Source organism: Cavia porcellus, unplaced genomic scaffold (assembly GCF_034190915.1).
Source record: "Cavia porcellus strain 051 isolate PalLab524CR breed Dunkin Hartley unplaced genomic scaffold, mCavPor4.1 scaffold_17, whole genome shotgun sequence".
In the NCBI taxonomy this organism is placed as follows: Eukaryota; Metazoa; Chordata; class Mammalia; order Rodentia; family Caviidae; genus Cavia; species Cavia porcellus.
In genome coordinates this window covers 23,345,214-23,372,306 of record NW_026947500.1, presented here as the reverse complement: position 1 = coordinate 23,372,306, position 27,093 = coordinate 23,345,214, and the positions used below count along the sequence as shown (strand labels likewise).

Below are 27,093 nucleotides of genomic sequence, written 5' to 3'. Positions count from 1 at the left end.
ATGATTGACCAATAAAAGCCCAACACCCAGATGCTCATAAGGATGTCTTCATTCCACAGCGCCTATCTTATTTGGTTACAACCCCCAAAAAATAATGAAGGAGAAGCAACTCGCCCCAAGTTAAACAGCAGTTCCCCGGGCCTCGGCTGCAGCCCGCAGCCCTGACTTCAGTTCTAACATTAGCAATAGCTGGGAGGAACCGGGAGGGTCACAGGGCTGCTGGACAAAGCCTTTGAATGGAGAAGGGACTCCAAGCAAGAGTAGAAATCATGGCCAGGGCAGGAGGGTGAGGTGTCCCAGCGCTCCTGAAAGAGACAGCATCCTCGTAAGAAGGCCAGGTTGTTCAGAGATCAAAATTCCAGGATAGAAGCAGGAGGCCTGGGCTGGGGTGTAGCGCAGGACAGAAGCACTTGCCTGGCATACATGAGACCCTGCCTTCCATCCCCAGTGTGGGGGGCAGCAGGAGGGAGAGGAGGAGGAGAAGCTGGAGATCAGAAGATCCTGATCACCGGCCTTCCTACTTCCTAGCCGCTGCCCACCCAGGCCTGTCCACTCTGATGGTTCACACTAGGCCACCTGCAGCCCAATCCCACCTGCAGCCCACCTGCAGGCTCCCTGGCCCCCCAAAGCAGGGGCAGGATTCAGATCAAAGCCGGCTCCTTCCTCTACACCCCTCTTCTCCCATCTCCAGCCTCCGAGCCCCAGTCCCTCACCCATGAAAGGCTCAGGACGTCTCTTTTGTGAGCTGTGAGCTACAGCCCATGAGAGGTGGAGAAGCTAAAAATGAGAGAAAACTCCGAGTCCACTCAACGTGCAAAGATTTTTAAAGGGTAACACTCGGTCAGGAATATGCAATGAAACAGAATGCTCTCCTGTCCTTAAGTGAGATTCCCGTGAAGAGCACTCAGAAGGGACCTGAATGCAAAAAGAGCTCGGTAATTCTCAGTAAGAGCCCACACACTTAGAGCTGTTGATGCTCAGCTTCCTCCTCTGGGCACATGGGGAAGCCTGGAGCTGTCTGGTGACTTGGCCTGGGCACAGCGGAGAACACAGGACTCAGAATGACAGACACCCGCCCCTTGCCCCCACCTCCTGGAAGCGTGGTCCTGGGTCCTCTGGGCCTTCTCAGACCATCAAGAGAGAACATAGCTGCGTGTTCCCATACCACCCAGGTGCCCCTGACCCACTCCACTGGGCCCTAGCTGTCCACTAAATCAACACCTGCCTGGCTTTCTTCAAACTTGGTACCTCTGGGGCCCCACTGCAAATTCTCCAAGCTTCCAGGTATCTTCCGGGATGCAAACCTCAGAACAGGAGGGGATGGTCCACTGGAGAGTCCCAAAGGACAGCTATAGGGGGAAGCTCTGTGGGAGGTACCTCAAGATATTGTCCAACTCACTCATATTAAATAGACAAAGGCCCCAACCTGAGGTCTAGCTAAGGACCTTAGGCCACAACTGCCCCATGCCCACAGCCACACAGCAACCATCACCCAGAGAGGAGCCTCGAACACTCCCTGAGACTCTTCCATGCCATGCTACTCTGACCACAGTGAGGGCCTCTGAGGCAAGCCTGGTCCAGCTGAGCTCCTCTGGACCAACCCCTGCCCCTGCTCGCCACCCAGCAAGTTTCCAGAGGGCAAGTTCACGAGCTGGATCTCAGCCAATCAGTATATGGCATCCCTGCGCATGGGGACTGCTTCGAAGTGCATACGTGACCACAGTGGACCCAATCTGAGTACAGCTCAGGTCTCCCCTTGGGGACACTGGCCTTGCAATCTAGTGACAGTATCTTCCACAAATACCCTGTCACCAGATTTTCAGTCTCTAGCTTCTGGAGCAGCTGATCCACACTTTGGCCTGTGAGCAGAGTCTCCCAGATTGCAGCATCAGGAAGGAAACAGAATAAAGAGCTGAGGGTGTGTTTAAATCCAGATCAGACCTTACCTGAAGCTACCCCTGCACTGTGTACAAAAGAAATTTTTTTGAATCCTGTGTTTTACTTAAGTGTCAAGAGATTGCTAAATGATACATGACTGAGCTGCCCTGGTTACACACATAAAGTGAGACTTTGGCTCTCCTCCTGCCCACATCAAACTCCAAGGTCTAGAGCCAAGCATGGTGGGGCACACTTGTAATCCCAGCACTCAGGAGGCTGAGGCAAGAGGATCACTGCAAGTTTGAGATCAGCTACAAAGTGAGCACAAGGCCAGCCTGAACTGCCTAGTAAGATCCTGTCTCATAAAGACAAAACAAAACAAAACCAACCACGGACTAGCACAGCATGGCAGCACACACCTGTAATCCCAACATTCAGGAGACTGAGGCAGGAGGATCACTGGAGAATCAATACCAGCTACACAGTGAGTTCAAGACCAGGCCAAACTACCTAGCAAGACACTGTCTCCAAAAAATTAAACTTTAAAAAAATCCAGGACAAAGATACCCCCTTGTCCCTGAAGACTCTGCCAGTCCCTCCTCTCTGAGGTCCCAGACCCTGATGGCTAGCAGCCCGTCTGCCCCAGATTCCACACTCCAGCCCCATGGACACAGACACCACACATAGCACTGGGGAGACTTTTATTTCAAAGGCAAAGGCACAACCTGGACACGCAGGGCAGTGACTAGTGGGTGCCCAGCTCAGGCCCCCAAGACCCCACCCCCGGCCAGGAGCGGCTATGCCAAAGGGGAGTGAGTGGGCAATAAGGGGGCCTCCCCTTTTAGGGGCTGCTACCTCCCTCCTTAGCCCCAACAGGGGAGAAGCAGGTGACATAAAATGAGCCAAAAAACGCTCCATGAGCCCCCAGGCTCTCTAGCCCAACCCCACATAGGTCTTTGGCGGGCAGAATTGCACACACAGTCCATAAAGTGACGGCTTGCGGGGCACCCCCTTCCAAGGAGCAAGGCCTCAGAGGAGGACAGGGGAGGGGTCCCAGTTTCTTTCCGTGGCAACTCAGGGCCAGGAGAGGGGAGGAGCCTTTCCGATGGCACAGCCCCTGAGAGGGGGCCCCTGCCGGGGCGAGGCCCCCACACCCAAGTCTCCAGCAGGCCCCTCCTTCCCTGCAGCCCTAACTACCTGGTTAGACATTTTTTTTAAAAAAATGCTCTGCTTATAAAAATACTTCTGCTCTGTCGGGGAGTGGGTGGGAAGGCGGGAAGGCTGCTCTTAGGCCCAGGCCGGTCCCCGCGGCGGGGGCTAGGAGGGGGGCAGGGGCCCGTTGGCTCGGCGGGCAGCCCCCTTTGCAGCGGCGGGCACAGGGGAGCCCCGGCGGGCAGCGGCGGCGCTGCGCAGCTTCTGTTTGCGGCGCTTGGCCAGCGGCGCATTCTCCACGCTCTTCAGGAAGAAGCCCTCTCGCTTGCCGCGGTTGAACGCCTGGTGGAAGCGGAGGGTCAGCGCCCCGCGCCCCACCTCCGAAGGGCTCAGGAGCCCCTCGGGCCGGGGGCCAGACTGGCCTCCCCCCAGCTCTGCAAGCCTTGGTGCCACCCCACGCTCCGTACCAGGAAGGTGGCGTTGAGTCCCGAGCGCACCGCGGGCCCGGAGGACTCCAGCACGTCGGGGGTGCGCAGCGGGGGCGAGGAGCGCGCGCTGCCGTCCTGCAGCCACGAGCTGCCCCGCAGCCCCTCGAGCTTCAGCCGCTTGGTGGGATCCACAGTCAGGAGCCCTGGAGGCAGGTGATGAAGTGCTGGGGGAGGCCTTGGGTGTAGACTGCGCCCCAGAAAGGTCCTCACAGCCCCACTCTCATCCCCACTCCACGCCTCCAACCCAAACACGGGATCCAGGGACCCCACCTGCCGCAGCAGGGATACCACACAGGGCCTCCCCTCCAGCCCCACACCGCACCTCGCACCAGCTCCTTGGCCTCCTCCGACACACCCTGCCAGGCCTCCCCAGCGAGGGAGAATCGGCCCTCGCGGATCTTGCACATGATCTCTGCCGCCTGGCTCTGCCCGCCCTGGCCTGAAGCCCCTTGGAAGGGGACCTGTCCCGACAGCATCATGTACTAGGAAGACCGGGGAGGGGAACGAGTTGGACCCTGGTGGGCCCGCAGAGCCATTCTCCTTCCCCACAGGGTAGCTCCTGGTGCCCAGTGGGGACGCAGATTTCTAACCTCCGTGTGCCAATGCCTGCCCCAGCCCGACTGCTGCGCATCGGGCCATACCAGAATGACGCCCAGGCTCCAGAGATCGCAAGACTCGTCGTAGCCACCCTGTGCCAGCAGCTCAGGGGCTGCGTACTGCAGCGTGAAGCAGGGCGTCTGCATGGGCCCGGCGGGGCTCTGAGGCCGCAGCCGTGCGAACCCAAAGTCGATGATCTTGACCGGCGCCCCCGGCGTGTCATCCGCGTATAGGATGTTCTGCGAGGGTGGCCAGCACTGTGAGTCAGTGGCAACCCCCAACCCGCGAGGGCCCACCCGCCTGTGGAACCCTGGGCCGGTGCCCACCTCGGGCTTGAGGTCGCGATGCACGACACCGGCCTCCTCGTGCATGAAGCTCACGGCGGACACGAGCCTGCGCAGAATCTGGCTGGCCTCAGACTCACTGAAGTGCCGCTTCTTGCGGATGTGCTCCAGCAGCTCCCCGCCCCGCAGCAGCTCCAGGACCAGGTAGGTGTGCAGCTATGGGCGGGGCACACAAGACTTCGGTCACCACCCAGGGATGCCTGGTCCTCCTCCCACCGCCTACCAGTGCTCAGGCCCTCCTCCCCGGAGATCCCACCTCGAACAACTCCCTGTCCCCACGGGTCCCCCATCTGACCTGTCCCTCTTTCCCAAGCACAGGCCTTCTCCCAAGTCCCTGCTGGCCACTCCACCTGATCATGGTGCACCTCATGCAGCGTCACCACATTAGGATGCGTCTGGCAGAGCCGCAAGGCAGCCACTTCACGCTGTGTGTTCGCCTCCAGCCTGGTGACAGAGGGGCAGGGGGTCAGAGAGGCAATGCTGGCTCACCCAGGCTTCCGGTGTCAGGTGCTCACCTGCGGCTGAGGATCTTGACTGCAAACTCCTGGCCGCTTTGGCGCTGGCGGCAACGGCGACACACTGAGAAGCTACCTTGGCCCAGCGCGGGCTCCCGCAGGTCCAGCTCGTACTGCTGGAAGAAGGGCGAGTCCTGGAAGCCAGAAGGGTGCATCAGAGGGCCCACATGGGAGCCACACACAAAGACCCTCCCCCGGCCCAGCGCAGCCGACCTGCATCATGGCGCTCCTGGCCACTGCTGCCCGGCCTGGCCGGTCTCCAGCACCAGACACTTCCAGCACATCGGTCATCACTGCATTGTTGTGATCAAACAGGATGGAGGGGGCCACGAAGGAGTATCCCTGTGGGCGGCAGGGTGGGCATGCAGATGAGGAGCTCCAGAAGGCTCAGACCTCTCAGGGAGAAACTGAGGGAAGATCTGGGGTGAAGGCATCCTGGTGCACAAAGGAAGTGATGGCCAGGTGTGGTGTACACCCCCATCATCCCAGCACTCAGGAGGCTGAGGCAGGAGGATCATTCATAGTTCAAGGCCAGCCTGGGTTACAAAGTGAGTTCATAGCCAGACTGAACTACACAGTGAGACCCTGTCTCAAAAAACAACAGGGCCCAGGATGTAGCTTGAGGCACAAGCACCTGCCTGACAAGTGTGAGGTCCTGAGTTCGACTCCTCGTGCCAAAAAAAAGGAAATACAAACACATTTTATTCCATTTTGTCTTTTCATCACAGGGGGCCATGCCTGGCTCTCCACCAGTATGTGATCCCCACCTCTCTCACCAGTTATCCCCCCCAGAATGTGCCTGGCACAAGTGAGTGACCCAGAAAACAGTGGGTCAGTGCTGGAAGAGACCATGTGTGACATCATACGCACTTAGCTTATAAGAAGCCAACCCTGTCTGCTGGAGAAGAGGAAAACCTTATTCTTCCACTCCCAGCCAGACTTTGGCTTCCTCCTCAAGGCGGAGCCACTGAGGACACAAAAAGAAACCAAGTCAGTTGTTTGTCTTTCCTAAGGATCCCTGTTCTGGCAACTTGGGAGATCTTCAAGGGTAATTTTAATGTGCTGTTTGTCCTGAAAATGTTCCCCTCTGTGCACTGGATCACAAGCACCACGCAGGCAGGCCTTGGCCCTCACAGGCCCCTGGCACAGTACACTTGCTTAGGGTTGGCTTTGTTCATTCAGTTGCTTTGCATTGGTGGGGATCGAACCTAGAATCTCCCAAATGCTAGGCAAGTGCTCCATCAAGGAGTCTTCTCCCAGCCCTCTTTATTAGGACTTGAAACAAGGTCTTGCTTAGTTGCCTGGGCTGGCTTCAAACTTCTCATCTTCCTCTCTCAGCTAACCCAGTAGCTGGGACTATAGGTGCACACCACCGAACAGGCCCCAGACATATTTTCTGAATCATTCCAAGAATGAGTAACAGATGGGCTTTTCTTATTAGACCGCGACAGGGCAGCCAGGGACATTCGAGCATAGCGCAGTCAATTCTGAGTTTCACAGGGGAAGCTGGCCCAACATACTGATGTTGGTCTGTCCTTATTTAACATGTGTGGACCTCGTCCTGCAGCCCAGGCCCCCAGCTGGGCCTAGGGACATGTGGTCCTGCTCCCACAAGGGGACTTCCGTAAGAGTCAGTCAGGACACATGATAACAAACTGCTCAGTTGAAGGCGTGGCCCACAGAGAGCGGGTGCATAACGGGGGTGAGCGGGTGGTCCGGGATGGCACCCGATCAACAAACGGGAGCACAGCAGGCGAGTACGTAGGGAAGGCAAGTAGAGGGACAGCGTGTGCAAGGGCACAGAGATGTGCCCAGGCCTCTGGGCACTCAGTGACGCCCTCTGGACCATGAGCTAGGATGACAGTGAGCCCTGAAGTTAAGGAGCCCAGCAAGGACCTGTCCTCAAGTGCAGAACAGAAGAGCTCAGTCCCGGCTGACAGGCTGAGCTTCTGAACAGACGTTCAGCTGCGCGTGCTGGTGCATGTCTGCAATCCCAGCATCCCAGAGGCTGAGAGGATTGTCAGGAGTTCAGGTCCAGGCTGGGCCATACAGTGATTTCGAGACCAGCCTGAACAATAAGCCCTGTCTCAAAAGGGGGTCTGGGGGTTCAGTGTACACAGTACCAACAGGCCATCTCATCCTGAGGGAAATGAACGTGAATTTTAAAGACAAGCCATGAGCCACCGAACACGCCATACCATAGCAGCCTCTGAGACTGACAGTTCCCGCTCCCTAGGGGAGGGGTCTGGGGTAGATGCTGGTCTCAAGGACACAGAACCTGTGCAATGTCCCCGGCCAGTGGGAGCAGACAGGCAGCCCCATCCAGCATCTGAGTTCCATGAGTACTCACTCACCTGAAAGATTCGGGGGTCCCCAGGTGGGGGGCTGCCAGGGGGTGAGTACACAGGCTCCAGCCGAGTAAACTCCTCTGCGAAGTTGCCCACGTCCAGCTCTGAGCGAATCTGGGGCTGAAATGGGGCTGGAATCTTCCTGGCAGCCAGGGCTGCCCAATCCAGACCCTGGAGAGGAGGCAGAGGGGAGTTGAGGCAGGCCCTGGAGAGCCACCCGCTGTGGCCCCAGGGAGGCGAGAGCACCTCTGGCACTTGAGGTGGAATCTTCTTCCTGCCCCACCCTACCCCACTTCCACTTCCCTCTGTTTGGTAACAGAACCCCTCTTCCTCTTGGAGAACTGCCATATCCTACCACACTTCATTCTGGAACTTTAATAGAACTGGCACAAAAAAATATTATTTTCTTCCTGCTGGATTTAAATCTGGGAAGATGTGGGTTTGGAACTGCTATGGACTCACCTAAAATCTAATGGTGAAGACCCCATGCAGAAAAACAGAACCAAAGGGCTGGGGATTTAGTTTGGCAGCATAAGCACCTGCCTGGCAAGTTTGAGGTCGTGAGTTCGATCCCTGGTACTATTCCCCCCACCCAAAAAAAAAAAAAGGCTGGGGATGCAACTCAGAGCAAAGGCCCTAGGTTCATCCAAATTCTATAGAAATGAAAACAAAAGGCAATGAAACACTTAAAAAAAAAAAAGAAAGAAAAGAAAAGCAGAACCAAGAAACATCATTTCAGCACCTGGATGCAGCTTTGCCTGAAGCCAGACACTTTTCCCAGGACATTTCACAAGGGTGGAAATACGTCCTTTGATGTGCAAGCTGACGGAGCAGAATCCGTTCATTGCCTGCCCAGTATCCTTGGACCTTGTCTCAATTTTATTCCAGAAACCAATATACACAACTAAAAGACACCATTTTACAAATGCATCCTAGCAGTTAAGGGCACCCAGCCACTTGTAAGCAAAAGCTATCAAGTAGGAGTCCAGGAAAAAAGGTTCCAACGTGAGGCACATAGCTGATAAGAGCTCTTGTGCCCTTCTTCCCTCTACTTCTTGTCTGGCAAGCAGCCTAGGTGGCAGTCAGCGGCCCTGGCAAGGAGGGTACATGCTACGAACAGAAGGAGGAAGGAGGATGGGGAAAAAAGGAAGGAAGGAAGGAAGGAAGGAAGGAGGGAAGGAAGGGAAGAAGGAGTGGAGCTAACGCCCCTCCACGAATGCATTCCTCACGTATCACCAACCTGCTACGACTACTACTAATAATACTGATAATATTAATAACAATATAGAAGAGCAAAAGGAAGGAGCCTGGATTCCTGAGGACACCATGACACAGTGAAAATGTCACACAGCCCTGCCACCAACTTCCAGATTTCTTTTGTATGAGAAGAAAGCAGCTTTGTCTCCTTCAGACCTCTGTTACACACAAATTCCATCCCGGCAGCTGCTCCGCCACCTTGAGCTGGACTTCCTGTCACCCACAGCCAAGAAACCTGACTCGGATTGAAGGCCCCCAATCCATCACCAGACTTCAGCTCTGCCGTCACCAAAGAGGCCGTCCAGAGGGAGGGCAGATGCGGGGAGCCCTTCCCGGCACCCATCCTCCAGGCCCTTCCAGCACCCTCGGTGCAGGAAACTGACCAGCACAGTGACTGCTCACACACTGCAAAGCGCTGGCCTCAGGGGAACACCAGGTCCTGTCTGAGACAGCACCTTCTGGGTGAGGCCTCCCAGAAGACTCGGGACTGCTCTCACAGCCAGAGCAGCAGAAAAGCTGGCCCCGTAGTGGACGCCCTCGTTATCACCCCAAACTCTAGGAAATGTGAGACCCGTCACTAACCCGTTGGGTGACTTAAGCAAATGACTTCTGCAAACCTCACTTTCTGCATCAGTAAAGACAGGCCGGGGGCCAACCCCAGCAGGGTCACACGGTGCTGCCACCCAACAGGCTGTCACAATGAGGCCCAATGCACTGCATGGCGCACACACTCCTGGGCGTGTGCACTCAGAACACCCAGTGGGCTGACCAGTGTCCCTCTGAACTCCAGGCCCACAGACCACGAGATAAAGAGGAAAAACCCCTGGGTGGATGCTAGCAGACAGGAGAGTGAGTTTTATTACTCCTTTAGGACAATAAAAAACCTATCTAGAGATCATACCCCAGCTTTGCACCACTTCCTGTGCCTTCTCTGTCTGTCTCATGAAAGGGCTGACCAGCCCAGGCTCAAGTCCCTATCAAGCCTCAAGTTTTTTCCTCCAGGAAAACACCTGCCCAGCTTCCCTGAAGATGGATAGGAACCAGGCATGGTGGTGCATGCCTGTAATTCCAGCACTCAGGAGGCTGAGGCAGGAGGATCACTGTGCGTTCAAGGCTGGCCTGGGCTGTATGAGCAAGTTCAAGGCCAGCCTGAACTGCATAGTGAGACCCAGCTATTACTGACACAGTGTGGCCTTCGCTTTTAGTCTTGCTTCCTTGATTGCCGGGGCCTCCCCACAGAGGGACCTGGCTGGGCTCTGCCCATCCTTGATCTGTCCTCCCACCCAGAGCAACAGCAGCAGCCTCACCTGGAAGAAAGGGTGGTTCTTTACATCCTGCGCCCCCTGGGGACCCGCACCCAGCCGCTTCTTTGGGTCCTTGCACATCAGTCGTCGCAACAGGTCCTGTGCCACAGGCCCGATCCGGGAAGGGAAGGGAGGGGAGCACTTCAGGATCCGTCTGGGAGGATGAGTGGGTGTCAGGGGCAGCAAGCCCCCCTCCCTGGCCAGCCCTGGCAGGCCCTGCAGCCCCCTCACTGCCCTCCAATAGGGCCCTGCTCACCGAGACACCTCGGCCTGTGTGTTCCTCTCGCCCTCCAGTGTGAAAGGTGAGGCGCCCGTCAGCAGCTCAAAAAGCAAGATGCCCAGGCTCCACCAGTCCACAGCCTGCGGGGCCAGGGCCAGGCCCAGTGAGGTTCCAGGCCTCCCTGCCTCTCACCCAGTACCCCACCCAGCCTTCTCTCCAACCCACCTTGCCGTGCCCTGCCTTGCTACGGATGATCTCAGGGGCCATGTACTCGATGGTGCCACAGAAGGAGAAGGTCCGCTCTTTCTGGGAGGACGAGAGGACTGGTTTGTACTTCCCAGCCGCTCCTGGGCCCCAGCGGCGCCCGAGGCTCAGAGCAGGACTCACTCAACTTGTGCAGCTGGAGGGTCGAGCAGTGGGAACTTCTGGGTCTATTCACTTCGCACCCCCAGGCCGCAGGCATGGAGCAGGAAGACACAGGCAGGAAGGAGACGCCTGCACGGGGCCCACTCACCTCCTCCGTCAGGAACTCCTTGCTCAGCCCAAAGTCCGTGAGGACAATGTGGCCCTCAGAGTCCAGGAGCACATTCTCCAGCTTCAGGTCTCGATAGACGATGCCCAGCTGTTAGGAACAGGAGGGCCACTGAGATGTCCACCCCAAGACCCTCCTCAATGCCCATAACCCTCGTCCCAGCACCAGGCCCAGGACAAGGAGACACCTGAGAGATCATCTGCCTGCAGACGGCCTCCAGGGAAGGAGTGGGCCCGTGCAGAACTGGGCCATGAGCTAGGAAAGGCCATCCAAGGCATAAAGCAAAGGACATGCCCCCATGGGACAGGCCCCCATGGGATGGGCCCCAAGGATCCAGGAAGAGGAAAGCAGAGAATGTGAAGAACCCAGTTCCAGGAGGCCTTGGGAGCTCAGACAGAAGGCCGCCATTTGAGGAAGTTTGGTAGAGGCAGCCCTCAGTTCCCTGTGAGAGGAAATCTCCACAAGGAGAAGCCAGGGAGGAGACCCCATCAAATGGGTCCAGGCCCCACTGAGCTACCCCCAGCTCCCAGAGGCCCAGGGGAGACCCCAGCCTGCAGTGTTTGTAGGCCGCCCATCAGGCCCAGGCTCAGGCACCAATGGCACAGCCAGGAGGCCAGGGCCTTACCCACCTTGTGCAGGTGTTCCAGAGCCAGCACGATCTCACCGCCGTACACACGCACCTCGGCCTCTTTGAAGTACTGGCGCTGGTAAAGGTGGGTGAACATCTCGCCACCGCTCACGTAGTCTGGGGATGCCATGGAAGTCAGGACTGGCCCAGACCACCGTCTTGCCTGCTCCTGTGTTTCCCCCCAGCCCAGGCCAGTGTGCGGTGCACCCTCACCCAGGATGAGATGCAGCTTGGCATCCGTCTGGAAGGCGTAGTGCAGTGTGACCAGGAAGGGCGCCTGGCGCACCAGCTCTAGCACCGAGCGCTCTGTGCGCGTGTGCTCCTGGGTCTTGGCGCGCTGCACCAGCGCCGCCTTGCGCAGCACCTTCATGGCATATAGCTTCCCCGCATCGTGCCCGCCTGCCTTCCGCACCAGGAACACCTTCCCGTAGGCTGTGGGAGTGGTGATGGGACAGAGGGTGGGTGGTGAGCGGGAGGCTGGGGCGGATGGCTGGGGCTGGTGATGGTGCCAACTCAGGTGGGATGTGCAGATTGGAAGTGAGAGGCAGGTGTGCCGAACACTGGCAGAGATTTCTATGGGAAAGGTGTGCACATCCCTGGAGGGTGCTCAGCAAAACCAAGGAGGTGATGTAAAAAAGCAGGAGGCCTGCAGCCAGGGGCTGGGTGGGGGTGGGGCATGTGCAAACCTGAGAAAAATCAAAGGGAGGAGAAGGGATGCAAATGAGGGAACCAGAGGTGCGGCTGGGGCTGGAGGCGGGATGTGCAGACCAGAGCTGGGAGTTTGCAAACTGTGGGAAGGGGCTCTCACTTCAGGAGAAGGGGAGGAGGTGTGCAAACCATTTGGGAGGGTGCAGGTCCCCCAGGGGGGCTGGCAAATCCCAGCAGGGGACATGCACACACAGAACCTCGCTATGGAGTGCCCTGCAAGTGGGCACAAAACCCTGGCAGAGTAGGGCAGGGCGGGCAAGGCAGGCCGTGCCGGGAAAGGGTGGGGGGCCTCCCCAGTGGCCTGGCCCAGGCCCCAGCAGACGTGTGGGTAGGAGGCCCAATGCTCCACGCCTGGGACACCTTCCCAGCACACAGGGTCCTCACCTCCCGTGCCCAGCACCTTGAGCAGCTCGAAGTTCTCCACGCTCACCTTCTCCTCATGCCCAGTCAGATTGGCTGCACACACAGGGTGGGGAATGAGCCCAGCCAGTCCCTGACTCCTCCCTGCTGCCTGGGCAGCCATGGCCAGGCCCCTGGCTCACCTTCTGTGATCCGAAGCTCCACCTCGCAGCCCTCCTCCTCATCTTCGTCCCCCATGGCCGATGGGTTGCTGGGGCCCGCGCAGCTGGGGCTGGGGCGGGCGGCGCCGGTTACATGGCGGCTCAGGCCGGGGCGGGCGCTTCCTGGTGCCGCCTCTGGGGCAGAGCAGGCGCCCAGCACCGCCTCCCGGCTCCCCGCCCCATGAGGTCTGAGTCAGGCGGCTGGAACGTGACAGCACAGGGCTGAGGGTGGGCAAACAGCAAAGTGGGTGGAGGAGGGCCGCTTCCTGAGCCACGCCCAGCAATCAGGGTGTGCACTCAGAGACCCCACCGGCCTTCCCCGGGAGCTGCAGAAACTGGGTGAGCTCTGCCACTGGATCTCTCAACTGCTGCTGTGGCTGCGGCTGCGCCCAGAGCCAGGTATCTACCAGGAGGCCCGCAGTCCTCTGCATGAGGGCCCAGAAGTGCTGGCCCCAAGCCCAGGAGAGAAGCCCACCCAGGCATGCACACACTCTCCCCCAGGGCTAGCCCCAAGCTGCTTTTGTTCAGTTATCTTGATCACTAGTGAGAGGGAGCAACTCAGTACCAGTCAGGAGCCCTCCCTGCTCCTAGACCACTCCTTGAAGCTGCAGATAAAAGGTTTCTGTGTCCCCTTGAAAGGTGTGCAGCCCTAGCCAGCTGCTGTCCACCCTGCACGCATGCACATACACACACACACACACACACACACACCCCACGTGCCTCACCCCTGGGGCCCTGGCAAGGCTGTATCTCCAAGGTGCCCTGGCTACCAGAGTATTGGAAATAGCCCCAAAAAGGAATGACGGAGGGGCTGGTGGGGATATAGCTCAGTGGCATAGTGTCTAAGGTTGTGAGTTCGATTTGCAGTACCAAAAAAACACAAAAGGAATGTCAGAGACACAAGGGGCAGTCCTCTCCCCTCAAGGCCCACAGTCCAGCTGGCCTGGGACTCCAGGGACCACCTCCAGGGCTGGGAAGCCATCTGAGCCCTACGGAAAGGAGCTGTTGAGCTCCTCTGCCTGCTGGAGACTGCAGGGTCGCCTGACTCCACAGTCCTGTGCAGCAGGAAGGAGTACGGCTGCCGCAGGTCTTCCCGGGAGGCAGGCAGGACTGGCCACCCCTCCCTGCCTGGCCCACCCTAAATTCTGTCCACATCATCTCAGCTCTGGGCAGCCCCACCCTCCCCCGGTGGCCCCAGGTGACCTGACTCACATCCTGCCGCCTAATCTAATTGTGCCCCTTTCCAGCCATCCCTCCCACCTCTGTGGCAGCCCCTGGCACTAGGTGATGCCCGCTGCCTGGGAGAGCCCTGGGGAGGTGGAGAAAGAAGTTGAGGAGGCAGGAAGATGGGGAGGAGAAAAAAGGGCCAAACCCCAGGCCTCCGACTGCCGGCTTTCCTAACCCATCATCCACCTCCCAGCCTCTTTGTCCAGACCTCAGCATGTTTCACTGCCCTGTCTAGATGGGGGCCTCTGGCCAGACCCCCGCCGGCCAGGAGACGGCCATGGCCTCCTGGCACCGTCGCAGCCAGCAGACACAGCACAGATTCGGTGGTTGCCTCTCAGCTTTATTCTCATGTCCCAGCAAAGGCTCAGACAGCAGGCTAGGCCACGTTCTCCAGGGAATGGGTCTTGGCTCCCAATCTGGATCAGCGAGGGGGCTCTCTTGGCTTCTCCTGCCAACCTTCTTGAGATGGATGCCCCAGAGACCGCCTCCTCGGTGACGGCTGTACAGCAGGGCCAGGGCCCCAAGACGGGGCCGCTCGTGAGGGCCAGCCATCCCCCCTGTCCACATTGTCCAAGCTCCAGGCCGGGGCCCTAGTGCAGGCCGTGGAGGACCTGCAAGCCGAGGCCTCTTCGTCCAAGAATTCCTCCTGGGTGCTTTGGTCACCCGAGCTCTTGAGCTGCCTGGGGCCCCTACTAATACCCCAGTGGCGAGAGGACTGGACTCCCGAGCTCCCTGTCCCCATGGTGTCACTGACTAAGGGACGTGGCGAGGGGACGTTTCTCCAGTTCCTGCTCCTGGAGACCTGGAGGAAAAGGCTCAGCTCAGGCCCACCAAGGCCAACACCATGCACCTCCTGCTCACCCTCCAGCGCTCCTCAACACTGTCGCCCCCACTGCCCCCAGGTCGAGTCGCCTGTGAGGTGGGACAGCTGAGACAGGCCTGAGCCGCCGGCTGCTCACACATGAAATGGCCACCAAACTTCCAAGACTTAAAATGAAAAATGTCCCACATCCCACTGTTGACAACACTGGCTACATGTTGAGACCACAATCATTAAGCATACTGAGTTAAATATGTCATTGCCAGGTATGGCGGTGCAGACCCGTAATCCTAGCACTTAGGAGGCTGAGGCAGGAGGATCCTGGAAAATTCGAGGCTAACCTGGGCTACAAAGTGGGCTCACAGCCAGTCTGAACTGTGTAGTGAGACCCTGTCTCACAAAACAAACCAAAAAGGCATGTTACTAAGATTCATTTTAACTATTGTTTTTCCTTTTGGGGGGGCAGGAGGAATACTGAGGATTGAACCCTGGGCTTTCTCACTGAGTGACATCCCTAGACCTTTTTTCCATTTTTTCATTTTGAGGCAGGGTCTCTATTGTAATTCACTAAATTGCCCAGGCTGAGCTCAGACTTGTGATCCTACTTCTGCTCCCCAGAATGCTGGAGTGAGGGGTGTCTGCCACCACACTGGGCTCTTTTTCTTTACTCTGACGAGGCTACTAGAAAGTCAAGCTGTACTTCTGTTGGGCAGGGCTGTGGCAGGCCATGATTATGTATATCTGTACGGTCTACTGAGTAACCCCCCTCAACCCCAGCGTGTCCTTGCCGTGTCCCCAAATAGCACACGGCTAGCACCTAGTAAAAGAGCATCACCAGGTAAAAGACGGATGAGTGAAGACTGCCAGAGCCCAGGCAGGACAGACACCCGACGCCCTCCCAGACCCCACTCACTCTCCCTGCTGGCATCTGCTTCATGTTCCTGGGCGGTCTTGGTGGAGCCATCCCATTCCACACCTGAGCGATACAAAGCAGCCCAGGGACCAGGGCCGAGACAGGTAGGGTTTGCAGGAGACAGACATGGGGTGGGAAGGACGTCCCCTCACCCCAAATGGTGGGCCCACAGGGAGGAGCGGGCTAACAGAGTTGGGGACCTGGCCCCTCACCTTTGCCATGGGTGCTCGGTGCTCCCAGTGGGCCTGGACGGCGCTGGCGGAATCTCTGCCGGGGAGTGTCCCCCGGGCTGAACGACTCAGAACTTCGCACCGTTGGGAATCGTGAACTGAGTTTCCGCCGCTGCCCGCTGCTAGCCAGGGTCTCTCGTAGACACAGGGAGCTCTGGGCCCGGCGCACGGGTGCCGGTGAAGAGGCTCCTGCAAGGGCACATGCCCGGAGGGTGTCAGAGTGCAGGGAGGGCCCCCCAGCAGGGAGGCTAGAGCGAAGGGACCCAGGGCCCGGGAGAAAGGCGCAGAGCACAGAAGGGGCCAGGCAGACAGGGGCAGCCCCCACCCCAGAGGCTGAGCTCTGTGCTGACTCCAACACTAATTCACTGTGTGACCTTGGGCAAGATACCTGCCCTTCCTGGACCTCAGTTTCCTCATCTGCTTTTAGAGTCCCCTGTCACTCCCAGGTTCCAGCCCCTGCCCTGTGTCGGGTGGGACTGGGTGGGTGGCAACTTAGGTAAGAGGAAGGTGCCAGCAAGAGGGGCCCTGCAGAGCCCAGACTATGGAGCTGCTGGAAGCATCTGGGCAGGCAGAAGCATATCCCCAGGCCAGGCAGCGAGGCAGAGGCCAGAGGCCGAGGGCGCATGGGGGGACATAGGGAAGGGAGACCCTGGCCCCGGACCCACCTGTCCCATCTGCCTCCCTGCCCTCAGGGAGCTCGGTCTCGGGGATGCCCCCCAGGCTCTCGGTGCTGCCAGCCCCATCAGCCCCCAGGCGTGGCACCCCATGGAGGCCCCCCTCCCGCCGGGGCCGCATCAGCCTCTTCACCTTGTCTGCCAGCCAGCTGCCCTTCCTGGGGGCAAGAGGGCACAAGAGAGGGTCAGGACAGGGAGGAAGAAAGAAGAGGAGGGTTGTGTCAGAGATGGCAAAGACCAAGCCAACCCTCACTGGGGCCTGTGCCTGAGCTAGGCCGGGGGGGGGGGGGGCAGAGGGAAGGGCAGGGGTGGAGGTTGGCAGGCTGTCAGCCCCGGGGAGCTGGGAGTTTAGAGGGTCCTCACTTGGTCCGGGGCAGGGGCCCGGGCTCCAGCACTCGGTACTGGTCCATGATCTTCTCTACCAGCTTCTGCTTCTCACGCCGAAGAGCATTGAGCTGGTCCCTGGTGGGAGGAGGAATGGAGGGGTGGACTTGAGGCCTGGGGCAGCCAGGCCGGGCAGCCATGCCACAGGTGAGATCGACCGACCAGTGCTAGTCAGCCCCAGTGGTTTGTCTGGGACTTCCTGGGGCGCCCTGGGGGCGGGTGCAGCCTGCTCACAGGTATTCGCGCTGCTCACGATGCAGGTGATCCCGGCTCTCCAGACTGCGCTCCAGCAGCTCCCTGTTCTCCCGGCTCAGGGCCTGCACCTCAGCCAGCAGCTGCCGGTTCTCCTCCTCCTGAGCACTCCGAAGCTCTGTCAGCAGCTGCAAGTATTGGGGAACAGTCGGGGATGAGCCTGGCTTGCAATGACCCGAGCCACTCTCCCCATTCACCCTCTGCTCAGCCACCCTGGGCCGCCAGCTCCACCCGGCCCCAGCACCTCGCATTGTGTGGCCAGCCGGCAGGCACTCAGGTCCAGCTGCTGGTTGGACTCGCGCAGCTTCTGGCTCTGCACCTCGAGCTGCGCCCTCTCCAGCTCCAGCCTGGCCAGTCGCCCCTTCAGCTCTCCACGCTCACCCTGCAGCTCCCCGCGCTCCCGAGACACTTCTGCCAGCAGCATCTGAGCTCTTGGGGGCAAAGACAGCTGTTCTGTTAGAGCCAGGGAACCCGCAGCAGGGCAGGGACAAACACAGCCAACCCACTTCAGATGGGCACACCGCGGCTAGACTAAGGGCCAGGTACCTGTCGTGCTCATTCTGCAGCCTCCGCAGCTCGTCCTCCATGCCCCGCTGCCGATGTCCATCCTTCATCAGGCGCTCACGCTCAACCAACAGGGCCACCTCCTGGGCCTCCACGCTGGCCCGCTGGGCCTGCAGCTGCTCGTGCCTGAATGGGCAAGGGACCAAGAGGACTGCAGAGCTCCAGACCATGACAAATGGGTGCTGGGATACTGGACCCAAAGGTCTGTCATCTCCTGAACATGGGTCTCCCAAGGTAAGGCTGCAGGACAAAAGGCCACACCAGACACCACCACTGCCAAGTTGGTGAGCCTGGCCCAGAAGTGCAGGGGCTCAGACGCCCAAGAGAGCATATAGATCACAGGGGTGTCCCAGAGAGCTGTGACCTTGTGGTATTTCCTGGTGGGTCAGACCTGCTGAGGGAACCCGGTCCCAGGCAAGTGGGTATAGGGAAGGGAGCAGGGTATTTTGGGGGAGGCTCACCGGCCCTGCAGCTCCCGGTGGGCCAGCTCCAGCGCCCGCATGTTGGCCTTGAGGTCACGGTGCCGGCCCAGCAGCCCCTCCAGCTCGGCCTCCTGCCGCCGCTGCAGCTGCACCAGAGCCTCGTGGTCCCGCAGCAGAGCCTGCTGCTGTCCTCGAGCCTCCTCGTGGGCCTGCCGTGCCGCGCGAACCTCCTCCTCCAGCACCCCCAGCTTCTGGTGCAGCTCCTGGCCCTGCAGCTCCAGCGCAGATTTCTCGGCCTAGGAGGAGGAGGGAATGGGGACTTGTAGTGGGATGCTAGGCCCAAAATGTGGGCAAAGGGGAGGGGACAGAGGACAAGGAGAGCCAGTGTGGGGTCTGGTGGTGCCAGGTTGTATGAGGAAGGGCAGGAGGGCCAGGACAGGGATGGGTGGATGGAGCTGGGGCTGGGGCTGGGGAAGAGAAAGGGCACAGACTGGGATGGCTGGGGTCAGAAGACAGGGGTAATTGTGACTGGGGAGCAGAGGTGGGGCAGGTGACTGGGGACCGGGGTAGAGGCAGTGGCACAAAACAATAACCAAAGGGCAAGTGGGAGTGCGCAGGGGACAAGCACCAGCTGCCACCCACCTGTAGCCGGCTACTATGCTCCTGTGCCCGCTGACTCTGCTGCAGCAGTTCCTGGGCCCGGCCTTGCAGACTCCCCAGCTGCCCCTCCAGGTGCTGCAGCTGCCCCTGCAGCGCCGCCTTCTCAGCCACCAGCGTTGCGTTCTGTTTGGAAGGTGAGGTCAGCATTGCCTAGGCAGCTCCCCCTCTAGCACCACCCCCCTCTAGCATCCCCCACCCCCAGCACCCTCATCCCACAGTCCCACACTCACACTGCGCTCCACCTCAATGAGCCGGCTGCCCTGGGCCGCTGCCACCTGTGGCTCAGAAACTCCCATGGGGCCCTGGCGCAGCTGCAAGGACAGGTCTGGGAGGTCATTTGGGGAGGTAGCACAGGGATCCATGCCAGTGAGCCTGGCCCCTTCACTGGGGCATCAGAAACAGTCAGCGTCCGGGCCACCGGGAAGCAGTAGGGCCGGAGCCAGAGTCACAGAGCAGCACCCGAAAGCAGAGGTTCTGTCCACTGAGGGCAGATCCCGAGATGGCCACCCAGCTGCTTAGCTCCCAGTACAGTGCTCCCTCCAGAAGCCCCAGGGGTGTGCGAGGCAAGCAGTTAAGGAAGGATCCAGGGGCAAGAAGGGCGCAGGCAGCCCAGATGTGGGCTGTGGGAAGGCAGGAGGGTGGGGCAGGTCCCTGCAGCCTCACCTGGAGCAGCTCCTCTTCCAGCTTCAGTGCCCTGCTCTTAAGTTCCATCAGCGCCGCCTCCTTGCTGGTGGCCACTGCCTGCAGCTCAGTCTCCAACCGCTGCTCCAGGCCCTGGTACCTGCCAGGAGAAGCCTTGGCACCGAGCCTCTCTCCCTGCCCCTCACCACCCGTGGAGCGTAGCTCCCACCTCTGCTGCTGGTTCTCCTGCTCCTGAAGAAACTTGAGGCGCTCTTGTGCCGCCTGCTCCAGCTCCTGCTGCAGGTGCTCCAGCCGGGACCCCAGCTCCAGGCCCCGAGCCGTGGCCTTCTCGAGTTCCTGAGGGCAGGCAGAGCAGGCTCAGGGGGTAGGAATGACCTTCCACCTTCCTGAGAACAAGTGGAACACTGGATTTTTGTAGGAATTTTTATTTTTTACTTTTGAGACAGGGTCTTGCTAGGTCACTCAGTTGCCCAAGCTTGCTAGGTCAAACTCAGGAGCCTCCTGCCTCAGCCTCCCACAGTACTGGGATTACAGGCACGTGCCACCACTCCTGTCTACCTTTAACCCTTTGAATCTCTACTTCTCCACCTATGAAATGGGAGCAGAGCCTGCTGTCAGTCAGGCAGGGCCCCTGGGCCAAATCAGAGATAATACTCTGTAAGGATCTTCACCTCTCTGAGACTGTAGTTCTTCCTGGGCCCATGGACAGGGAGCTGCGCCCTATGGGACATCTCATCAGCCCTGTGGGAGCAGCAGGGGCCCAGTAGAATGGAGCCTGAAGAACATCCTCCACCCCTTGGGGCCAGCCTCAGTGTGTAGGGACTTGGGGGTCGCAGGCCTAACCCCAGTGGAGGTCAGGAGGGAACAGGGACAGGTTAAGGCCTTGGGCTTTGGCAGTTGGGATGCACCATCTCTGAGGGAGGGTGCAGGCTCTTCCAAGTCGGTGCCCACCCCACAGGAGGTAGGCCAAACCATTCTGACACACAGGGGTCCTGGCAAGATGATGCCATGGAAGGGGGACATGAACCAGCCACCTGCCACATCCTGCTCCTGGAAACCAAGCCTACAAGGCTCTCCTGTGGAACAATCACCCTGTGAACAGCCCTGCCAGCCCTGCCATGGGCAAGGGTCTTTCTGATACTCATGCCTTTGGCCTGTTGCTGGAAAACTGCAAATCTCACAAGGTACTGCTGCCTGGCCAGCCACCAAGTGCCCCTGCGGCCTGAGTGCAGCTGAGGTAGAGAGAAAGGTGGAGGAGAAAGGCAGAGCGGCCCAGAGTCCTGCCCTGTCCCTGCAGGCCCTGGCCTCAGCCCAGGGCACAACCTGGAAATGCCTAGTTCCCAGACCTCCCAGAAGGCTAGCAAGGCCTATGCCACACCCAGGGAGCCCCAAGAACTGCTCCAACCGGGAAATCCCACATTACTCGCTAGTCTCCAGCTTCTTCCTCTTCCGCCTCACCCACTTACCCTCACCTGCCCTGCAGGCATCCCTCCCTGCAGCAATCACTAGGGGCCAAGGGCACCAAGCACTCTCCATTTATTATCTCACAAGCCCTGGAAGACAGGTCTAGTTTTTATTCCAGTTTTACAGGTGAGGAAACCAGGATTCAGAGGGGTGAAGTAACTTGCCCCAAGCCATGCAGCTTAAAAAAAAAAAAACTGGGATGTGATGCATTTCCTTTGACCTCAGGGCATCTCTTGGTCTCACCCTACAAAGTGGACCCCAGGGACAGCCCCTCACCTCACCCTGTCACCCATGCCAACTCTTACTTTCCTCAACTCCCCTTCCCAGCCTGCCTTGCTCAAGGTCTAACCCAGTCAACCCCACCAGTGTTGTCATCCTGGCTATCAGGAGGGATCCAGGCGAGCTCCTCCTCCTCCCCCTCCCTCTCCCCTCCCCCTCCTTCTCCTCCTCCCCTCCTCTCTGAACCTGAACAAGGGTGGACCTGAAAGACTCGCATGCCAGGAAATAATACCATTCCTTACCACAGAGGCCCTTACCCTCCACACTGCCACCTGCTGGCTCCACACCCTTCTCCTGGCCTTGTGCTGTCCCCCTACTTCCCCTGGGCATCTCTCAACATGGACTGACCACTACACAAGCCCCGAATCTTTCCTCAGCTTGGAAGAAAGCAGGAACCCTACTTAATCCATCCTCAGCTCACTCACCTGAGGTAGGGTGTGAGCCCTACCTCACACCCCTCTGACTCACGCCTGACTATCTTTAACCCTTGGAGCCTCTACTCCCCTCCAGGAAGCCTTCCCGATGAGCCACAGTCTGAGTCCAGGGTGCTGGCTGCCTGTCAGTGCTATGCATCTAATGCCTGACACGGGGCCTGGCACGACCTGTAAAACGTGTGTGAATGGGTGAACATGAGCATGTCCGGGCCTTCTCTCTCCTACCTGCTACCTGCAGCGCTGCCAGTGCCTTCTGATGGCCCCAGGCTTCCTGCCAACCAAGGTAACCCTCACAAACCCAGCCCCACGGAAGAGGCTGCCCACACCCTCAGGAGGCTTCAGCTGCCTGAGGATGGAGTCCCAGCCCCTTCAGAGATGACCCCTTGCCTTGCTCTTCCTGGACCTCTTAATGGCTTCATCCTTCCCCACCAAGTGAAATCTTGGTCATTCCTCCTTGAGGCCTCCTATCACCTAGATGGCAGCTCCCCTCCCTAGGGCTCTTGTGGCATTTTGCCCTGAAAATTCATTTCTTGTTTGCTCACATCATGCCTTGGCCCAACAGTATCCAGGCCCTTTGCATGATGACTGTCCCAAAGGAATGGCAACCCCATGTTATAGTAGGAGGGGCTGGCGCAGTAAACTGCCATAGCCAGAGCACCACAACTGTACCCACGCAGGAGGTCCACCCTATCCCCAGCCACGGCCATGGGCTGAGACCTAGGTAAACGTGGCAGACAGTCTGGCTTGGGGCTAGGAATCCATAACCCCAAACTCAGCACCCACCCTGGAATCCTGTTTGCCACTTACACCTTCGACAAGAGCTCCAACCTACCTCACTGAGGGCCTGCTTCTCCCGGCGCTCCTGCTCAGCCTCCTGCAGGCAGCCTTGCCTCTGGCTCTCCAGTGCCTGCACCCGCTCCTCAGCAGCCTCGGCCCAGGCCCGCAGCCTGGGCCCCTCGCGTTCCCACTGCCTCCGCTCTCGGCCTGCTGCTGCCAGGGCCTCTGCCAGCGCCTCCCGCTCCCGTGATGCAGCCTCCAGCTCTCGGCCAGCTGCCTCCACAGCCTCCCGCAGCTGGGTCTGCTCCTGGGCATGGGCCTCCACCTCCCGATGAGCCTCAGCCTCTGCTCTTCGTGCATGCGCCAGCTCCTCAGAGAGTCGGGCCACCTCTGCACCTCGGGCCTCCAGCCTTCGGGCCTGGGCCTCCAGCTTAGCTTCCAGGGCCACAGCCTCTGTCCTCAGCCGTGCCACCTCTTCCCTGAGGGCCTCCTGCTCTGAGACACCACCCTCCAGGGTTTCCCCTAGGATCTGTCCTTCCAAGGCCCTGGCATTGGGAGCACCTTCAGATGTCTGCTGTGGCGATAGAGGGGCCAGTTCTCTGACCATCCCTATCAGCCGCAGCTCATGGCCTCGGGCCCCTGGTGGTCTGGTAGGCGCATTCAGTTCCTGGCCCATGGTCACAGGCTTCTCCAGCAGCTCACAGTGGCTGGGCTCTGAGGAGCCTCGCTTGCACTCAGGACCCTCCTCTCTCAGACCCTGAACCTCAAGCATCAACTCCTTTTGGGGAGCCTGAATCTTCCCAGTCTCTCCTCCCGGCAACTGCAGCACCTCTGTTTTGATCTCTGGATTCTGACATGGGGCCACACAAGTGGATGACTGGAGAGTGGCTCTGGGACTGGGCTCCTCCAGGGCCTCCTGTGTCTCTATGCCAGCTGCCTGGAAGGGCTTTTCTGTCACCTCTCGGGATGAATCAGATGCCTGGGGACTCTCAGCTGATCCCTCAGGGCATAAGTCTGATGCAGGGGGAGTCAGCTGGAGGTCTTGATCCCCTACTTGGGGGCAAAGCAAGGACTGAGGGCTGTGGCCAGAGCCCAGGGATGCCTGGGGGGCACCATCCGGTACTAGAAGCACAGACTTCCCGCTCTGCTCCTCCAACAGGGGGGGCTGAGGGCACATGAGAGGGAGAATCAGGTGCAGGGAGGGCAAGGAGGGGCCACCCCCCCATGGTGGGTGGGACTCACCTGGTCACCTTGCTGCCTCTGCAGTGCCTGAAGCAGGCCTCGAAGCTCCTGGTTCTCCCGCTCCAGGGTCCGCAGCTGCCCTGCCTCGGCCTCCCTCACCTCATCCTGCAGCGAGGGGGCTGCTGCGGGCAGGGGTGCTGTGGGAAGGAGGTAGATCAGCACCTCCCGTACCCCCTGGCTCCCCACATACAGAGGATGCAGACCACAGCCCTCTTGACCACAGCTGTAGGAAATCACAGGTACTCCCACCCCAGGCTCCCCACCCCAGGCTCCCCACCCCAGGGTCCCACACACCCTCTACAGGGGAGTCCAGGGGTGGCTCCAGACTCCTGCAGAGCTCCAGCTCCAGCTCCACGTTCTCGTCTGCAAGCTGGTTCACCTGATGCCGCAAGGAGTCCAGCTCCTGGCGAACAAAGCAGCAGAGTTGGCCCAGCCCTCCCTGCTGCAGCCAGGTGAGGTGTGCAGGCCACTACAGAGCACCAAAAGAGGTCACAGGGGTCCCTCAGGTGACCTCACCGCGTGAGCCTCGCCTAGCCGGGTACGCAGCAGCAGGTTCTCCCGCTGGACCTCATGCAGCCGGGCACAGCGCTCTCGGGCAGCCTCCAGCTGCTCTTCCAGCAGCGCCTTCGAGGCCTCCAGGGCCCCTGAGAGCACGCGCTCCTCCTGGTGGGAGAGCAGGGAAAACCTGGCCTGGGGTGTCAGGCAGCCCCCAGGCTCTTCAGGGCCTACAGGGTCCCAAGACCCTGCCTGCCTCTCCCCCTTCCTCGGCCTCCCCATCCTCCGGAGGGCCCAGCCCAAACGCTACCTCTCTACATGGACCTCGCCCCCGTTCCTCTCAGCCAAGACTGTTCCCTAATCCCTCTAAAATGAGACGCTCTCCACTCTACACCCGACCCGCCTCTCCCTGCCCTGCCACCCCCCTCCTCACTTCCAGCTGGCTCTTGCAAGCCTCAGCCGCTTGAAGCCGCTCACGACACCGTCCCAGCTCTTCCTGTAGTCGGGACAGGCGGCCCACCCGCTGCCGCAGAGCCTCCACCTCCTCGCGATACAGTTCAGCCCGCTTGGCCTGTCCCGACAGCGCCTGAGCCTGGGCCAGAGGACGCAGAACTGGAACTCTATGCAGAGCTGGGACCCACCAACCACAGACCAGATGGATAGGGGATGGGAAGGAGCGGAGCTGGGGGGCAGTGGGATGGGTGAGGGGAAGTAATGCGGGGCAGGGGGATCCGAGAGCACCTCCTGGCGGAGCCTTCGAATTTCAGCCTCCAGGCCCTGCACCTCCTCCTGGGAATCCAACAGCAGCTCGGCCTTCTCCTCCCTGGACAGATACGCCATGGAAGGGAGGGTGTGGGAAAGGCACACCTTTAACCCTAATCCTACCCCCTTCTGGGCCTGCCCTCTCCCCTCCAGCTCAGTCCCTTCCCCGGTCCCCCAAGCACTCACAGCTCCTGCCTCAGGCGCCGCAAATGGGCCTTGGCATTTGCCAGCTGCAGTGCCAGGTGGTGCGAAGGACCCTCTGTGGGAGCCCTGACAGGAGCCTCAGGCAGCAAGGGAGCCCACCTTGGCTGCAGCAGCAGGTCCGCCAACCTCTGTAGGAGGTCACAGGTTAAAGGTCAGGAGTCACCATCCCCAGTCTACCCACATTGTCCTCCACACCAAAAGATGAATCTGGTTGTGACAACCCTGATAGTTGAAGACCCAGACCCCAATCCTACAGCTGGGCTCCAAGCCCCCCATTTCTTCCCTGCATAACTGGGTCCATGATACCCCTGTAGTGCCTTAATCTAACCTGAGTCCCCAGGTCCCTCTCCCTGGCCAGCCTGGACAGAGTCCCCATCAGGCTGCGGGACAACATCTCCAGCTCCGATGGCGCCAGCTCCCCAGGCTCAGGTCCAGCTAGAGTCAGCACCACACCAGCCCCAGGCTGGGTCACCTAGGAGCACAATAGGAGCAGTTCATGGGAAGAAGGTAAGTGGCAGGGCTGGCTCAGGGACAGTGCCAGTCCTGGCTATCCACCTGCCCTGTACCTCCTGGATGACGGCAGCCAGATCACTCTGAACATCCAGGCTCAGCCCCTGAATGTGGCGGATGAAGAGTTCCCGGTGCTCACACTGCATGGAGACAGGAGTAGGGAGACTGAGGCAGGGTCCCCTCCTCTGTGCCATGCCCAGCTCTTCCCACCCCTCCTCTCCGTCCTCACCTGCACCGACGCACCCAGCAGCAGCCGAAGCAGGCCTTCCAGCCCCTCTACCGCCTCTTCTGTGGGGCACAAGCCAGAGGGATTACAGGGGTGCCTTGGGGAGTGAGGTAGCAGGAGGGGGCTAGGAGGGGGGCAGCACCTGAGAGGGGGTCAAACCCCAACGTCTGGAGATCTGGGGGTGGCCACAAGACCAACAACTGCAGCTCCTCCTGGATTGGGGGGCAGGGATATGAGGCATCTTCTTGTAGGGCATTAGTCCCCACTCTACCCTCCCCTGCCAAGCCCCCACCTGGTAGAAGTCTCTCAGTCGGGTCCACAGCTGGTTCAGGTTCCACACCCGACGGGCCTCAGGTCCATCATGGCCGCTGGCCCTCTGAGGACCCCCTCGGGAACTGGGGGCACTGTGGGCATGGGGGCATGGATGAGAGGTAGGTTGAGGACCCACCTCCCTCACAGCAGGCTCCACCCACCACCTAGCTGGGCCCCCTCTCTGCAGATCCCTCCCCTCCAGCTCTCTGCCATCCCTTACATGATGCCCAGCACACGGAGGAGCAGGGCTCCATCGCTGAGCCGAAGGAACCTCTTCTCCGGACTGAGAGGCCCCTCTTCCTCCTCGGTCCCCGAGAGCTCCTCCGCCTCCCCCACCAGCTCCGCCAGTCCCAGCGCCTGTGGGGAAAGAGTGAGTCCACTGGACCAACAGAACAAAACTGGGCCCTCTGACTTGCCCCAGTGAACCCCGGCACCCCCTCCTCTAGTCACAGGCTCTGGACCCCTTAGTCTCCCTCATCTGCTGTGGACTCCACCCCCAGGCGAGCAGATGTCCCCAGCCCAGTGCCTACCCGTCCCTGGGCTCACTCCTCTGCAGCCCACGCCCTCCTGCTCCTCACCCAGGTGGCCAGGCTCCCGCTCAGGAAGTCTCCAAGTCTGGGCCCCTGGCCCCCCTCCATGTCGGGGTCAGGGTGTCGATCCGCTGCGGCAGCTACACCTGCCCAGAGAGGAAGAGGAAGTCCCCAAGGGGATCCCAGCAGAGCCACAGACACCCTGTGCAGCTTCCTCCTTCCGGGTTCCGAGGCCAGGCATCCCCCCTCGCGGAGCTGCCTAACCCCCATCCTCTCAGCATCTCAGACAGGGCCAGCCCGCAGCTGTGGGGGGCTTTCTCTTCCCCAGCATGAAACCCTAGATACAATCTCAGCATGGGCCCCTCCAGGGCCACGGAAGGGTCTGGGCCTCAGTTGCCCTCAAGGGCCTCTCCTGGTATGACAGATTTCCTCCTCCTTTCCTGTCTCCTGGATGTCTCTAAGCTCTACCCAAACCACCCCCACCCAGGCCGCCTAATTCTGAAGCCTCCTCCCCCAGAAAGCCTGCTCTGAACCCCATG

At 59.8% G+C, this 27,093-nt stretch overlaps 2 protein-coding genes across 6 annotated transcripts; both read right to left on the bottom strand.

The window, feature by feature from the left end:
* Positions 1–2,562: 2,562 nt before the first annotated feature.
* Positions 2,563–12,679, bottom strand: Rps6ka4 (ribosomal protein S6 kinase A4). Of its 3 annotated transcripts, none has more exons than XM_003468194.5 (17): positions 12,514–12,679; positions 12,356–12,427; positions 11,477–11,695; positions 11,265–11,380; positions 10,618–10,725; positions 10,329–10,409; positions 10,140–10,243; positions 9,887–10,037; positions 7,329–7,493; positions 5,188–5,316; positions 4,975–5,108; positions 4,810–4,903; positions 4,442–4,615; positions 4,160–4,354; positions 3,841–4,000; positions 3,498–3,661; positions 2,563–3,372 (listed from the first exon to the last, which is right to left on the bottom strand). In XM_003468194.5, exons 1-17 carry the CDS (start codon positions 12,566–12,568, stop codon positions 3,196–3,198), a joined length of 2,298 nt encoding a protein of 765 aa, XP_003468242.1. In that variant the 5' UTR covers positions 12,569–12,679; the 3' UTR covers positions 2,563–3,195. The 3 variants fall into 3 exon arrangements, with proteins under 3 accessions (XP_003468242.1, XP_005003010.1, XP_013006184.1); XM_005002953.3 differs by having other exon boundaries at positions 12,402–12,427; positions 12,514–12,657; XM_013150730.3 differs by lacking the exon at positions 12,356–12,427.
* Positions 12,680–14,077: 1,398 nt separating this feature from the next.
* Positions 14,078–26,760, bottom strand: Ccdc88b (coiled-coil domain containing 88B). Of its 3 annotated transcripts, none has more exons than XM_063227426.1 (27): positions 26,603–26,759; positions 26,245–26,381; positions 26,005–26,116; positions 25,855–25,924; positions 25,716–25,774; positions 25,543–25,626; positions 25,305–25,448; positions 24,959–25,104; positions 24,752–24,833; positions 24,444–24,602; positions 24,032–24,178; positions 23,810–23,918; positions 23,516–23,652; positions 22,329–23,438; positions 19,528–19,655; positions 19,341–19,458; positions 18,908–18,988; positions 18,660–18,800; positions 18,057–18,313; positions 17,578–17,721; positions 17,276–17,462; positions 17,014–17,159; positions 16,759–16,857; positions 16,529–16,553; positions 15,704–15,910; positions 15,492–15,554; positions 14,078–14,560 (listed from the first exon to the last, which is right to left on the bottom strand). In XM_063227426.1, exons 1-27 carry the CDS (start codon positions 26,660–26,662, stop codon positions 14,180–14,182), a joined length of 4,533 nt encoding a protein of 1,510 aa, XP_063083496.1. In that variant the 5' UTR covers positions 26,663–26,759; the 3' UTR covers positions 14,078–14,179. The 3 variants fall into 3 exon arrangements, 2 of the variants coding, with proteins under 2 accessions (XP_063083496.1, XP_013006182.2); XM_013150728.3 differs by having other exon boundaries at positions 14,322–14,560; positions 16,387–16,553; positions 26,603–26,760; XR_010040071.1 differs by lacking the exons at positions 14,078–14,560; positions 16,529–16,553 and having other exon boundaries at positions 26,603–26,760.
* Between the last annotated feature and the right edge of the window lie 333 nt (positions 26,761–27,093).

Bases quoted from the DNA above. Each gene is read 5' to 3' on its own strand.
- Rps6ka4 (XM_003468194.5), bottom strand. From the start codon at position 12,568: ATGGGGGACGAAGATGAGGAGGAGGGCTGCGAGGTGGAGCTTCGGATC. The intron at 11,381-11,476 runs GTGAGGGTGCAC...TGGCATCCCCAG, and splicing joins CAAGCTGCATCTCATCCTGG to ACTACGTGAGCGGTGGCGAG. The intron at 3,373-3,497 runs GTACGGAGCGTG...CGCTTCCACCAG, and splicing joins GACTCAACGCCACCTTCCTG to GCGTTCAACCGCGGCAAGCG.
- Ccdc88b (XM_063227426.1), bottom strand. From the start codon at position 26,662: ATGGAGGGGGGCCAGGGGCCCAGACTTGGAGACTTCCTGAGCGGGAGC. The intron at 25,775-25,854 runs GTGCTGCCCCCC...TGTGCCCCACAG, and splicing joins GGGGTTTGACCCCCTCTCAG to AAGAGGCGGTAGAGGGGCTG. The intron at 23,653-23,809 runs GTGTGTGGGACC...TCCTTCCCACAG, and splicing joins CCTGGACTCCCCTGTAGAGG to CACCCCTGCCCGCAGCAGCC.